The sequence below is a fragment of the Corvus brachyrhynchos genome, unplaced genomic scaffold (assembly GCF_000691975.1).
Source record: "Corvus brachyrhynchos isolate BGI_N302 unplaced genomic scaffold, ASM69197v1 scaffold69, whole genome shotgun sequence".
Classification (NCBI taxonomy): domain Eukaryota; kingdom Metazoa; phylum Chordata; class Aves; order Passeriformes; family Corvidae; genus Corvus; species Corvus brachyrhynchos.
In genome coordinates this window covers 1,250,246-1,265,451 of record NW_008240228.1, presented here as the reverse complement: position 1 = coordinate 1,265,451, position 15,206 = coordinate 1,250,246, and the positions used below count along the sequence as shown (strand labels likewise).

At 41.8% G+C, this 15,206-nt stretch overlaps 1 protein-coding gene across 7 annotated transcripts in view; it reads left to right on the top strand.

Moving 5' to 3' along the window:
- MACROD2 (MACRO domain containing 2) overlaps positions 1-15,206 on the top strand; it is an 888,200-nt gene that overhangs the window by 11,298 nt on the left and 861,696 nt on the right. For all 7 annotated transcript variants that reach the window (XM_017745239.1, XM_017745241.1, XM_017745240.1 and 4 more), the window contains exon 2: positions 7,184-7,291. In XM_017745239.1, coding sequence (XP_017600728.1) covers positions 7,184-7,291 — 108 coding nt within the window. The remainder of the gene's footprint in view (positions 1-7,183; positions 7,292-15,206) is intronic.

The window sequence follows — 15,206 nt, the reverse complement described above, 5'->3', positions numbered from 1 at the left end:
AAAACACAGTATAAAAATTGTCTGACTGCTTAATAAGCTAATGAATGAAAGTAATGTTTTGGTGGATCCCCACTATAAACTTATTTTAATCCTTGATGCTGTATGTGCTCACCCATTTAAAATGTGTTCTCACATTTTGGTAAGTATAACAGGTGCTGCTGAAGACTAAATACCTGGTTGGTCATGAAAAGTCAGTTTTTTTCCAGCCAGTTCATAAAGGTGAGTGGAGGAATGCTGCACTGCTAGTGGTATGTTTTGGATGAAGGCTCATAGTTACCCCAAGTGGTACTGGATCAATTTGAACACACCAGGAATGGTTGTATGAATGCTGTGATATTGCCAAGACACAGCTCTTGCAGTGAAGGGATCTGCTTTGTCTTGGAAGGAATCTAGTGAAGTGGAATCACTTGTAGTCCTTTAGCTTTGTAGACAAGTATCAACATAGTCATGGGGCAATGAACAGTGATCTAAAGGAGTGTCATATGTTTGTCTCCATTTTTGAACTTCCGCTGATAATTATGAACTGTCTGTAGTAGAGGGAGATTAAAAAGTAGGAATTGAGTCTGAGGCAATGCTGTGTAGTTCTTTCCTCCATGTGACCTTGGCTGACAATTTAATGTACTTCAGTACAACTCAGGCTGCCATTCACTGAGAAGAATCTATATTGAAATTCTTGGTGTCACCTAGAGTGAGGTACTGATAATCAGGCTTGGGCAAGAACTTAGCAAAATACCATATCCAACAGCATTTTTATTCCACTATATCATTACAAAGTCTGGAATCCCTCTGAAGTCCACATTATAAAACCAACCAAACAAGACAGTGATTTAATGGGTTTCTTCACACAGACAAAGCACAGCTCCTTCTGAGTCACAGCTGAACCAGCAGCCTTTTCTATGGACCCTAAATCATGAAATCTTCAGCAAGCCTAGCAACCACAGCAGCTGGATGCTGACTCTCCAAGTAAACGCACAAATACCCAAGGGCTTCAGCCTACTTGTGTCTGCTGTCAATGTGCATGCTGCTGAAGTGAGAAGACTTTGATTTATGAATTGACAGTTGCATGTCCCTGCAGATAAGGGTGCATCACAAATTAGAACTGGGAATGTATTCCTGTTCTTGTTCTCCTTGTTTGTTGTTACTCCTTTCTCAAACTTTGTTCTTTGGTACTTTTGCATTCCAAACCAAGTCTTCTCTTGGTTAACAAACCTTTGTAAAAAAAGCAGGCTTCTCTTTTCCTTCTACTTGTTTCTCTCCAGACTTAAAGGGTTTTTTTGCCTCTCAGCTTTGTTATTTTGGGGATACAGAGAGCTGTGTGGGATAGACTGAGAAAAAGGTTGTTTAAGGACTATGCAAGACCTTGTAACACAAGAAAATTGCATTTTGCATGAGCGTTGTGTGGGTTGTTCAGACTGACTGGCTGTTTGATCAATTCTCATGGTACACCACTCTTTACCTCTGTAATGTGTAAATATCTTCAATGGCTCCCATTTAAACATGTGGCTAAAATGTCAAGGCTCATACTTCCAACCTTGTTTGAGGGCTGCTGGTAGCCATATATCACTATGTTAAACTTGGTCTGAGTGAGCGAGCTCAGGGCTTTTTGCAGTAGTTGTGCAGGGGTGAGTTATAGCCCCTCAGATGGGGGATATTTCATGCCTCCTGTAGAACCTTGAATAAGCAATACCATGACCTTCTGACCTGGAAGATGGAGCAAAGTGTGACCTCAGCAGGTTGGTCAGTGGTGTAGAACTGAGAAGTGTAGTTAATGCACCAGATGAGCCACAAAGATCATTAAAACACGATTAGGGAACTGGAGCACCTCCTGTGCCTGGAGAGACTTAGAGAGCTGAAGTTTAGCTTGAAGAAGAGATACCCCAGATGGGATCTGCTCAGTGTTTATAAACATAGAGTGGAGGGTGTAAAAGAGATCTATTTCTCCAGACTCATCTCTGTGGTACATGGTGACAGGACAAGAGGTAGTAGGCACAAGTAGAAAGAGGAAATTCTTTCTGAGCATTAAAAACCAAAACCACACACATGCTGTGAGCCTGGCTGAACACTGGAACAGGTTGCTTGGAGAGGTTGTGGAATCTCTGTCTTTGGAGATACTTTAAATTCAACTGGGACAGGGTCCTGGACGACTTGCTCTGGGTGACTTGATGGTCACTAGAGGTGCCACCCAACCACATCCATTCTGTGATTCATGGTGTCTGTTTGCCTCTGGAGTTTGGTACTTAGCTGTAGTCATTGGCTAATACAATTACGCCTCCTGGTAATTAGCTGAAACAGACCATATTGGCAGAGTATGCAGCCAGGGAGAAGGTGTTGTGTTCATCATCAAGTGCTTTTGACTTGCATGTTGTGCTGCGTTTTTGGCTGGGTAGAAAGTGATTTGTCTGCAACAGATGTTTCTTCCTTGTGCTCAGGTTCTGATCTCGTTTAAGTCCAAGAAGTGATAGAGCAAATCTGTTCTACAAATCTGAAGTACTACAGTGCATCTGTGAATGCTTTTCCCCTGGTGATGGAACATATGGAAATAATGCTTATCTTGATTTAGATAAGCAATTGCCTTTCCTGTACAATCATCCATGCCTAGTAGGAGTAGAAGCAGACACATAATAGTACAGGTCTTACAATCTGTCTTTTCTAACGCTCCATAAGCCTATACAGGAACAAATGGAATGGAAAGTTGTGTTAGATGTGAGGTTAGTAATTGCTAATAGTTCATTATTTTTAGTCTGTACAGGAAACTTGCAAAAACAAAGCTTTAAGTTAAAAAAAAATAGGCACCTAAGGGAAAAAGCACAGAGCGTGTAGCAGAATTGTTGGTGCACATTCCCCCAGCGTCAGATGCACTCCTAATGCTCGCTCATGTCCTTTGTGTTTTTCAGCAACCCAAGAAAAATGGTTTAGTTTCCTAGTCAAATATTTGCTGAGGATTCTTTCAGGAGTGGAAGGGCTGCCTCTTGTCTGGGGATAGTGTGATTCTTGTCCCTTGCTCAGGTTCTTTTTCCAGGTCCTCTTACAGAAGCCTTCGTTGTGGGGATACATGTCTCTGCTAGTAGCCATTGTAGCAGGGATGAAGTAGTGAGCAGACTTATTTCTGTTGAACTTGGAATTAATTTACTTCCTTCAGCTGTGAATTCTAAAGCTGACTAGAAATGAGGAAACTCTCCCATTTTCAGCTTTTATTTCTTGCAATCCAGTCTGCTACTTGCTTTTATGAACTTGAGGAGAAATGTGTCATCTGACTTGTTTAACAAACTTCCCTTATAACAGTGTGAGCCTGTGAGCCTCACTGCCATCAGTCGCTCTCACTTGTTCTGTCTTTGATTTCTCCTACCGGCTTTTGCTCATGGAGTGCCAAGAGACTTTTACTTTGCCATAGGTATTGCTTTATACTATGGGGCTTTGGTACCTATTTTTACTACTTTGTGTGTGCTCTACTCTTTCATTAACAGGCGTTTCAAAATGCAAATGTAATGGTTTTTCTTATAATAAGCTCTTCCAGCTGTAGGTTTTTCTCCTCCCTCTAGTGGTAAACTCTTTGGTATTGCTGTGGGGATTTCTGTAATTGGAAGCTTGAGACCTGTTTAAAAAATTAATATACTTTAAAGTATACTAGACTTTAAAACCCTGGCTATTTGAGCACTGATTGAGTTTCAGGGCTGATTTTCCAATGCTGTAGGTTTGTGCCATCCTTGTCCCTTGTACCAGCTGAGTACATTTATGTCCTGGGTGGGGGCTCCCTCTAGTGAGATATTCTGACAGTCCCTCATCCACTTGGTTCAGATGAACTTTACCCGTTTTCTTTTCAAGTGCAGTTGCTGCTGACTCAATCGAATGCGTTTTTCTACCCTTGTGTAAGCTGTAAAAGCCCTTTTCCTTTGGGGTGAGCTGGAAGGAGTTGTAAACAAAGCTGAGGGCTAGGACTGCCTATTTCCTGTATTTGGTGTGAAGAGCTCAGCTAATCAGCCTCATCCTACTTGAAGCTGTGGCTCTATGGACTCTTGAGATGTTTTGAATATGACTGAAGGATCAAAGGATGATGTAGGAGGAAGAGCTAAATGAAATTGGGTTGTATAGGCAGAGGGTTAGAGGATGATGGCTGGGTCTAGAGGGGAAAAAGTGGGGGTGGGACATGAATGTTCAACTGTTTCTGGTGAAGATTTTCAGCTGTATTGTGTTGCTGAGGTTGGGGCAGAGGAGACAAGAGGAGGACTTACAGCAGCGTTTCCACTCTTGTGTGTCATCAGTAACAGCCTAAACCCTCAAATTTTGGAACGGATGTACCAGGATCAACTCCATCATTCATGAGTGTGTATGCAGAGATGATTTAGTGGCCATTGACTTCACTTCCTCATAAGAATTGAAGTCAACTTGTTTGCAAGACTAAAGTTAAAACAGAAATAAAAGCTGTCTTATTTAATAAATAATTTTAATAATAATAATAAAAAGGCTGGATTGGAAATCTTGCAGTATATTGCTCCATTTGCCTAGCAGGTGTTGTTTTCTCAATCAGAGAAAAGCACTGCCTCCTCGTCTAAGTCCTTCCTCTCTGGAGCACGTCCCCCCGCAGGCAGCGCTGGCGCAGGTGCCTCAGGTTGAGCCCCTTGGGCTCTCCTGGGGAAGCTGGGGCCTGGCTGGGCTGCCCCAGGCCACAGCTTGTGTGGAGAAGACCTCGGGCAGGATCTGTCTTGTTCTTGTGCCTCAGCCTGTCCTTGTTTCCTCCTGGGAGGAAGGGGGCTGAGCCCCACCTCTGCCTCTGGGCTCGGGCACAGGGCTGGGGAAGAGGCAGAGGACCCTTGGTGCCTGCCCAGGCTTTCCTCTGCACAGGGGCTGGCAGGCCTCTCCCTCCACGCTGTAGCTCCCGGCCCCCTGGCACCATCCCACCTGCCTGGTCCCCAGCCCTCACCTCTCTGCGCTGCCTCTCGGCTTTTCTCCGGAGGCTGCATCCAAGGCAAAGCACGGCGAGCAGCAGGGACAGGGCTAAGAAGGTGCAGCAGTGCACCTGCACCAACCACAGGCTGGCACTGCCTGTGCCAGTGTCTGGCTGCTGCACGTCCTGGGCTGGCACGTGCAGCCGGGCCGTGTTCCTGCTGGGACAGCTGTGAGCTCTGAGGGTGCTGGGGAGCAGCGAGGCCACGCAGAGCCCCAGGAGCAGGGAGAGCCCCGGGCGGAGCATGGCGGAGCTGCCTGAGGAGCTGCGATCTCTCGCCCTCACCCTGAGCTGAGCCGAGCAGTGCCCACGGGGTCTGTGCAAGGTGGTGGCATCAGCTGTGATGTCACAAGGCTGTTGCCTGGCAGCCAGAGGCTGGGAATGTCAAGGCAAGGCCAGGCCAGAGGGTGTGAGTGTGTGGCTGTGTCAGCCTGCTGCTCTATCTTGCCGTTGTGGGACTGGGCCTCAGGAGCTTGGGGATGTGCTCTCCAGTGCTCAGCAAGGAACTGCTGACACGTCTGAGTTGGTATTCTTGAGTTGATGAAAATGGAGGGTGAGACTAGAGGAACAAATTTGTTTGGGCTGTTTCTACCTTCTCACTAAATATTGAGGACTCTTCTTGCCTGTCATCAAGCTTCACTTGTTCTGAAGATTTGGAATTGATTCACACTTTTGTTACCTCAAGAAATGAGTTCTATTTCTGACCAATAGATGAACTCAAGCTTCTTGAGACTTGTGTTGGAAAGAATGTTTAAAAAGTAACAGTAAAAGTGAATTTAATAATCTTCCCTCCTCAGTTCATTGCTGTGATGTGCGTGTCTAACTTGGTGAAGCTTTGGGCAGTATGTTTGTGCAAGGGTTTGAGGTAACTGAACTCTTCTATAGACTGAATCGGATGTAAATGAAGTGATTTGGTATAATGATAAAATCCACGCGTGCTGGCTCGAAGAGCAGCCCGGAGGTCTAGCTGCGCAGCCTGTGATTTACGGTGGCACACACAAAAGGATCAGAGGGGAGGCGTTCCTCACCCGAGGGAGCTGTCCCTTGAGCAGAGCGTGAGAGCACGCAGGGGGAGGCGAAGAAGCGGAGAGAGGGGACTCTCCGTATAAGTTCCACGCAGAAGGTTTATTCAGGTGAAACGATGGGGGGGTGGGGGAGAAGACGAAAAGCCAAATTTTTGACAGGGTCCAGGGATTTTATAGTGGGGAAAGGAAAGTCGGGGTAAGGGATACAGCCAATGGAATACTTGACAGGAGGTAGAGTAGCGGGGAAGGGAACCAATGGAAATAACACAAAGGAGGGACTTAGGGAAGGAACCAATGGGGTGACCAGTACAACAGAACTTTCTAGAACTTAGACGTATTAAATCAAGGGAAATAAATATCCATAGACCCATACATAAAATAGGGAGGGGAAAATATTAACCAACGATACAAAAGTATGTAGATAACTGAACTGGGGGATTATGGGCTGTCACCCTAATTAAGAGCAAGGCATTAAACCTCGGGGCCTGACCACCACAGCTTGGTGTCTGTTTTGTCTTCAGGGGCTGCAGCCACTTGCACCGCCACAATTTGGTGATGCAAAATCTCAGGAGTTTACAGGAATAAGGGAACTATGGTAACATTATTTAGTAACAAATCTGTTGCCAGCCTAGTGTATGTTGTCTTCACCACCTGCCTCCTCCTAGCTGAGCAATTTAAGGTGACAAAGCTCCAAGTTTAAAATCTGCATGGATTTTTTTTTCAGGCTTGTTGTCTGGCTACATGTCTTCAGAAGTAATTCTGAATTTTGGGGCTGTTGGCAAATGGTGTGATTGTGTATTTTTGTACTCACTTGGTATTATTCTGGATTGGAGAAATTACTCTAGTTAGGAGGGTAATCTTAATTAATTCCTCAATTTGTTTTTGCAGTTTGCACCCTTGTGATTACCAAATAAAATTACTGATGGATCTCACTTCAAAAAATATGTGTGTTTTACAGTTTTGTAATCAAATGGTATATGGATTAGGATTCAGTGCTTCCTACTAGCTTGTATTCGGAAACAAGTAGCAAGCAAGCAGTGTGATGTTAGGGCAGTGCTGGTGTCTTGTGGGTTGCCGGTGCCCTCTCGAGGTGAAACCGAAAGATGCTGCAGTCTGACAGCAGTAGTGTCACTAGATTGCTGCCTGTTCAGGGCTTGTAAATAACGACCTTGGGCCCACGCTTGTAACCTGATTTTTCTGCTTTCTTGGTTTGTAGGTGAAAACGCTAAAGAAGATCTGCAAGGGAAGAAAAGTCTGAGTGAGAAAGTTTCTCTCTATAGAGGTGACATTACACTGCTTGAGGTTGATGCCATCGTTAATGCTGGTAGGTTGTTAAATATTATATTCAGCTATGTCTTGAAAATCCTTTATAGCTCCACAGTACAAGTGTGAACTCTGAAAAGTTGCCTAAAACTGGTGTGTCCTGTAGAAATCTGTTGGAAAATACAGCTTTTCCCCAGTTCCTTCATATTGCATCTGGTCATCCTGCGTGCATTTACTGTGGCAGGGATTATTGTGAAACTTTTATAACGTGGTTGCCATGAAAAAATTAATGATCTCGTGTCCGTCTTTTGGCTTAACTTGGTTAGCTGAGACTTCACACTTTGTGTTGTAGAAGGCCCAATTTTGATACTAAGCTAATGCAGTACATTCCAGTCTGCTTTTATAAATCAAGCCACTTGTGGGCTAGTTAATGCGATAACCTTAACAACAAGGTGATAGGAAAACAGAATTTGTTTTATGTGGTTTTCATATTTGCTTTCTTGTTGGGAGATTGTGTTTTTCAAATATTTGGCCATGATCTACAGAGTTGTGTTTTAGTACCTCTTCTTGTTCAGTGACTGTCTCCATGTGTGCAGCTGAGGTGAAGAACTGTGTGTAGCATCTTGTGACAAAAAGAGGGAAATGCCTGTGCAATTAATTCAATTGTGTATGTTAGGTTAATTATTAGCTAGGTTATGGCAAGCTAGTTCAGTTTTTTGGCAAAAAATGATGGGAAAGTTTACCCCTTCACACGTGCCCCCAGCCAAATCTTGCCTGTACTCTCTACTCCAAAAAGAGTGTGTGGTTTGTGTGTCCTGAGGCTGGAAATTTTTTCCCCCTAGTATTTGAGTGGCACTGATTAATTTTCAAGAACTAATTTTGCTGGTATTAATTTCTTGGAAGGAAACATACTGCAGTATCTTCTCTGTGATGGAATAAAGTTCAGAGGTTCCCAGGGTTGTAATGGCCAAAATGGATGTGTTTGCTTATCAGAGGAAAATGCCATGTGGAGCTACTGATTCATGTCTGTAAAGAGCACAGGAGTGTTTGCTCACACAGTGTAGAGGGCAGTGAACAGACTCTCTTGGACTGTTCAATTATATGACATCCGCTTTAACTGTGGACATCTGCTAATGGGTTTTGTGAAGTAGGGGTGGAATCCTTAGCCATTTCGAAATACATTTTTGCATTCCAAGTACTGAGGCTGGTATTCCCATGCAAAAAAATTTAATTAATCTTCTAGTTTACTGATGCACAAAAGCCTTCCTAAATAACAATACAGTGGCATCCATGTAACATGATCCTCTCCTCACTGTGTTGACAAGGCCTCTGAAGCTTTAATATTTTTTTTTCTCATTCTTTTAAGATGATTTTTTAAGTAGTGCTTTTGCTGACTTCCTTACTTTATTGCTTTCCAGTAAGTCAATATTAGCATACTTCTCTCCATTTATATTTAGCTTCTCCTTGTTCATAGGCCTCCCTTGAATTACAGGCTGGAACTAGTTAAGGATTAGCTTTAGAACAGGAATACTTAGCGTTTCTTGATTTAAATCGCCTTTTAATTCTCCTGAAAGGTCCAAAAAACCTATATCCCAGACTGCAAATGATATTATCTGCCTATAAACCTATTATATGCCTGCCATTGTGGTGAGAAATGCATCTCTCTGAGGAGAAATAAAAATATAATCAAATCAATGCATATTAATATGCAATTTTGAGAAAAGGTTTAAAGACCACTCAAAACAAACTGAGGTTGAAAGACCTAAAGAGGGACGTAACACTCTGAAAGTATCTAGAAAGCTTTTGGCAAAAAAAGTTGTTTCTACTGTTGCCTTCTGTAAATTGTTTGGGTTTAATGGGAGTTTCAGATTAGATGTTGGCAAAGCTACTTATTGAAGGGAACAGGTTTATACAGTGATACTTTGGTGTATCAGACTGACACAAAATAGCAGCCTTAGGGCCAGGGCATTGTTACAGGTGGATTTTTAAGATTCTTGTAAATCTTTTGTAACCTTCTATCCTTCCTAAAGGGCATAATCTATTAACTATTATGTGATATTAATAATTCTAGCTTAAAATACTAACCTACAGTTACTTTGGAAAAGCTATATGCTCTCTATATGTCAGTGTAGTAATTAAGTCTAAGCCTTTGATTTGCTCATGGTTTCAGTGTTACTTTTTTCCTGTTAACCTTTCAAACTGTGGAGGATAGCTAGAAAGCTACATGAGGAAGGTGGTTTAGTTTAAGATCCATATTATTTATGCGAAACGTCTGCTGTGCTGAGATTCTTTTTAAATCAAACAGTTCCAGTGAAATTGCAGTGTCTCTTAGATGGTATCTAAACCCATGTTGCTGCACCATATGATGCTTTTGCAAAGAACTCCATTGTTTTTCCTTCTGCAACTGAAGTTATTCAAGCCTCAAAGACATAAAGCAGTAAGTAGCCACAGTACCAGTTTCTGTGTGTAAGTTGAATAAAATGCAGCCTGTTGAATATGGAATAGGAGATAGGTTTTCTGGAGGTAAATCTGTGGAAGTTCTTTTTATACTTAATGCCTTTTGACTACCCCAAATGTTAATGATTGACTCTCTCCTATCTGTTGCAAGCCCTGAGTTAGGAAGGAAGGAAGAGACCCTCCGGAGGCTTTCTCTCTGAATTTAGAAATTCCATTAACTCTCTCCTGTAAGAAATAGTTTAAAATACAGCAAGTCATGTCCAAATTAAAGCCACAGGAAGATACTTACAGGTTGAATGTTTACATTGACTTATGCAAAGAACTAAAAATGCTTGAAGTAAAGGGAATGGTCTGGCAAATTCTGGGGGTGTGGAAGGTTTCCAGGTGATTCAAATTGTCTCCAGATTTGGATTCAAACATATTTGGAAAAAAAAAAAAAAGGTGTTCTTGAATATGTAAGGAGGAAGTGAGACAAAATGATATAAGTGGTGACCTTATGTAGCTAAATATCAGGATGTCATTGAGGAACACTGCTGCAAAAGGATCCCTTTTTCTGCTAGACTTTTAGCAGACAAACTGAATGTTGCTTACTTTCCAAAAATATTTTCCACATAGTTTGTGTCATTGCTCATTGTCAAAAGAACCACATCAAAACAGCCTCTTTGAAACCATTCAACACTAGAGTGAGGATCTGAGATGCATTGTGAGAGAGAAAGGAGCTGAAAAACGGAGCTGATGTGCAATTTTGCTAAAATACATGTCAATTATCTCCCCCGTAAATGTCTTTTCCTTCCAGAACGGATTCCTAAAACTTCCTTACTACTGATTGCATTGCAGACAGGTATTAGTTTAACTTGATGTTTTGCTTAAGGTGTCCTGTTATGCCATTTCCTTTACACATTTTTGTTAAGGATTCAGGTAAGACTTGTATGAAAATCTTATTTTTACTCCTATATACTTCTCTGCTCTTTGTTATTACCCTCTAAGAATGTAAACAGGCTCTCCTTGAGGCATGTACTTACTGCATTAATCTGTGCTGACTGGCCTTTTTAACAGATTAAATGTTCCTGGGTGTCACTTCATCCTGATGCCAAAAGTTCTTCAAGCACTTGGAAGCCAGATAACCACAATTAGCCAACATCTGAATAAGTCATCAGAATGGAGCTTGGAGGGGGTGTGGTGTGTCTGTGTCTAGGGGAGGGGAGAGAGGGGTTGTTTAGTCGCTCCGGCAACCCCAAATACAGAAATAAGCAGTAAAAGCTTGAATAAGGTTTGAAAAATAATTTCTTCAGTATTTATAGTATCAGCTAAGCAGTAAAGAACTGCTTTTTTACTTTCGTCTGCATTTTTACTAAGGAAAACTGTGTCGTTGTATATGTCATATGCAGTAACTATCTGAAGTAGTATTTTGGGAGTGGGTGTGCTGGGGATGTCTGTGTATCTCGTATACCTTAAGGAGCAGTTCATCACTACTGACCTCAGGTATTCATTCACTTCCTACCTGTTAATAAATCTTACTGTCCATTTATAAGATAAGGAGGCATGTACTAATATGCTTGTGAGGGAGTTTTTACTAGGAGGAAGATCAAGGGGAAACTATTATGTCAGGGGGAAAAAAGGATTCTCCTTATTTTTATCTGATAGGGAGGAGGAGGATGATGACTTGCAGAACACTAGAAGGGATGATATTTCTTTTTATCTTTGAAAAATATTCTTGGTATCAGTACAAAAGTATGGTACTGAGAACAGAAACCTTTAATCTTCAGGAAAAAGGAAGATGTTCAGTTCTATTGAATTAGATATTTCTGGTAATAGGTCTGTACTATTGCGTCTAAGTTTGCAATTAGAGAGTTGCTACAGTTATAGCAACTAGATGTCTCCCTTTAAACTGTATTTGAGTGCTGGAATCATTTAATCATTGCTAATACTCACAAATTTGGGGAAGAAACTCTCAATTTTTAAAGGGAATATCTTTTCCATATAAGAAAACAAATGTGAATTAAAGTCTTCCTCTGGTAGAGAAAAGAGTTGGTGACTAACACAAGTAAACAACTCTTTATGTCCCTTTTCTACTAACCCCTGATGCTGGAATTTAGTTACTGAGCCTCATATTGCTCAAGAAGAGATTTCCTCTACAGGAAACCATCTGCCTGTGTGCAGTGAGTTGCCTCAGCTGGGAATGCTGGTTTGGCAGGCACAGGTTCCTCAGCTTGCTTGGCACAGTGTGCAGGGCCAGCTGAGGGAAGGTGCATGGAGGTGACGGTCTCCTGGTTGCTTTAAGAGGCAGAGGTGTTTTCAGGGAGTGACTTACAGCTGAGTTTCTCAACAAATTTGTAGGAGTTTGGAATCCTTGTCCTGCTGTACCTCCCTGTCCCAGTACTGATTGTGCGTGGAGCTGAAAAATATTCAGTTTTAATTACTCTGTGTTTGCTTTGCTTGTTGCAGGACTGGTTTTCACTGGAGCCTCTGCATGACTCGATTTATAGGATGAAATAGACATTTTCATATTGAATCTCACCTTTCCTAGTGAAATATGCCTTTCTTCCCTCAGGCTTCTGTCTTCACAACCATGTTTCAGTATTTTTGTGTCACAGCAGTATCTTTATCCAGCTCTTTTATCTGGTGATAGCAACATATTTTCTTCCAGATTCATAACTTCCTGGCCTTGACCTTGAATATGATTGTTTAACTTAATGAGGTTCCCTTTTTTTCTTGAGTTCAGAATTACACATCAAGGTAGAAGAGCTCTGTATTGATACTGGGAACTGAATATATTATCAGTGAATTACGCTTATACAAGTGTGTAAGTATAGATAGGGACTGAGCTCTGCCTTCCCACACAAACAGCTCCTTAATGCGCAATCAGTCACCGCAGTTGCCTTGAACTTGGTGCTTAATGAACAGGTGGGGAAAAAGGATGGATTCTAATCTGGAACAGATCTGACATCAGGCAATTTCACTGATTGCTAATCCATTTCATTTGGCAACTACTTAATTTATGGCACAGAGTTTTCATCTTGTAACTTCTGAAGTAGAAATTACTTCAGAAGTGGCCTGTGTGAATATTATGAAGGTATTTGAGTCAGTCACTGAGCCTGATCTGGTGTTGTGTATATACTTATTCTTCCCTTTTTTATTTTGCAGTGACCAGTAATTCTTACTCTGGAGCTCGTTTGAAATTATTCTTCAATAATTTGCTATGAAAATAAGTCCCTTAAGTCAAATGTTCCTGCTATTGAATGTGGAAGCAACAAAATGTAAAATCTGTCCTTAATTTGCTTATAGCATTTTGACATGGGATTTTTGCATTTATTAGTATTGATTTTTGTGGGGTTTTTGTTATGTTTTTTGTTTTTCAGTTGAGCTAAACATAAATGATTGATTATACTGGGAGCTTCTTAGTGAGTTTGCTGTCCATTAGAATGTTTTGTAAATATACTTTACATGTTTTATCTCCAGTGTACAAATAGGGAAATGGAAAACTTGTATTGAAAGCTCTTGTATGGAGTCATCTGGCATCTGCCTATGTAACTTAGACTGTTGTAATTTCCTCTAGGAATAGAACCAATATTGCTAACAAATTGTTGTTAATTTGGTTTTCATCTTTACTGTGAGCAGACTCTGGTGTTAATCAAAGGTTTGCCAAGTTAATTTACAGTTGGTACAATTACACTTGTGTGTAAAACCCCAGACTAATTTATATATACTCCTCACTTATTCACCAGGAAAGTCAACGTTAATAGTTGGGGGAATTGGTCATTCTCAGTTGTGACATCTGTGAGTGAGTTTATTACTGCTTTCTGTGGAAAATGCTTTAAGCCTGGCTGGTGAGCAGTAGATGTGGTTAAACCTGCCTCTGCTTTTGGTCTGATTTCATTTCAATGCTGTTCTTCCCTGTAGTGTAATACTCATTTGGATGAAAAGTCTGTGTATAGTGACAGTGATCAAGAGAATGAAATGGAAGGCGAGTACTGCTGGAGGTGTGGTTTAATTTAGGTGGAGAACTGTAGCTGCTGCCTCAGTCAAACACAATTTGCTGTAACTGTGTGGCCAAGACTTATGAGTGAGGAGGCTCACTCAGAATTGCACTGCAGAAAGGGTGGCTGCAATGCACTTTGAAAATATCTCAGGTATAACTAGTGTAACTCAAAACTTCAGCATTAAAAAAAGAAAGGTTTGGCAGTGCTGCAGACACATGTCAGGGTTAACTTTGTTTCTTGTTCTGGGGTGCTTTGGGAAGGGGAAATGAATTGTGGTGAAATGTTTTCATTCCGGTATTCCACCAGTGTGCTCACAGCCATCTCGTGTAGCTAATGGAGATGGCTTCTGGGGGGAGATGTGCCTCAGACACCTGGACGTTATCCTGCCACATTGTGTGTGGTGCCAGCCAGCCGAGAGTCCTGGGTGGTGAAACGGAGGCCTAAACCTTGCATGCGTCAAGGAGAGCTTTGCCACTCAGCTTGCCATATGGCCAGGCACTGCAAACAGATAGGCACTTCATGTTAATGATAATCAAGTGATGATTTCAAACAGTGGGATGTGAGTGTTCAGTGACTTACTGAGAAGACATAAAAAAAACAGCAGAGAAGAAAATGTACTTTCCACTGGAGCAATACACTCAAAAGTCTCCTTAAACTAACAGATTGTGGGCTGAAGCACCCGATACAGATGTCAAGGTTCAGAGCTATGCTTTTGGACTTTCCATGTTCTGTGCTCCCATAGAAGTCTGAGAGGAATGAGATGAGCGTGCATGATCCTTTACCTAAAACGGTTTGCCCAGACAAGTTGTGGATGCCCCATCCCTGGAAATGTTCAAGGTCGGGTTGGAGGGAAGTTGAGGAACCTGGATTAGTGAAAGATGTCCCTGCCCATGGTGAGGAGGGGTTGAACTAGATGATCTTTAATGGTTCCTTCCAAAACAGGAAATTCTGTGATACTAGGAAATACCCTGGCACAAAGTTAATGGCCAACTCTCTCTGACCGGATGCAGCATACTCTGTTTGTCTTCTGAAAATCTAATATAAAATGGGCAAGGTAGATGTTTTAGTAGCCTAATATAACCTGATGGTCTATGATAGCTGTATTTATTTGCAACTCTGTTTTCAGTGTTGATGCTTTCAGGACAGTATCTATTTTACCTAGACCAAGTATTCTCCTTACTTCTTTGTGCATCAGTTTTTGAACCCATTTATTATGTCTGAGCCCAATGTGATTATTGATCCCTCATGCCATGGTTACCCAGGACCTTTTTTGTGTGTGCCCTTTCTAGAGAAAACTAGCAGTATACAAGCAAAACACCTGCAAAGTTGGATTTCTTCAAAAGTCTTTGATTTCCCTCAGTTGGGAAGCGGGAGGTGGTGTGGGATGCCGTGAATCCTTTCTGACAGCAGGTGGCAATAGTGCCGCTGTTATCGTGAAGCCACTTTTTGGCTCGCGTACCTTAATTTTCCTGGACATAAAATCGGTAATGACTTAAGCAGAGGAAACAAAATGCATGCATTCGAGGCATGTTTGTTGGA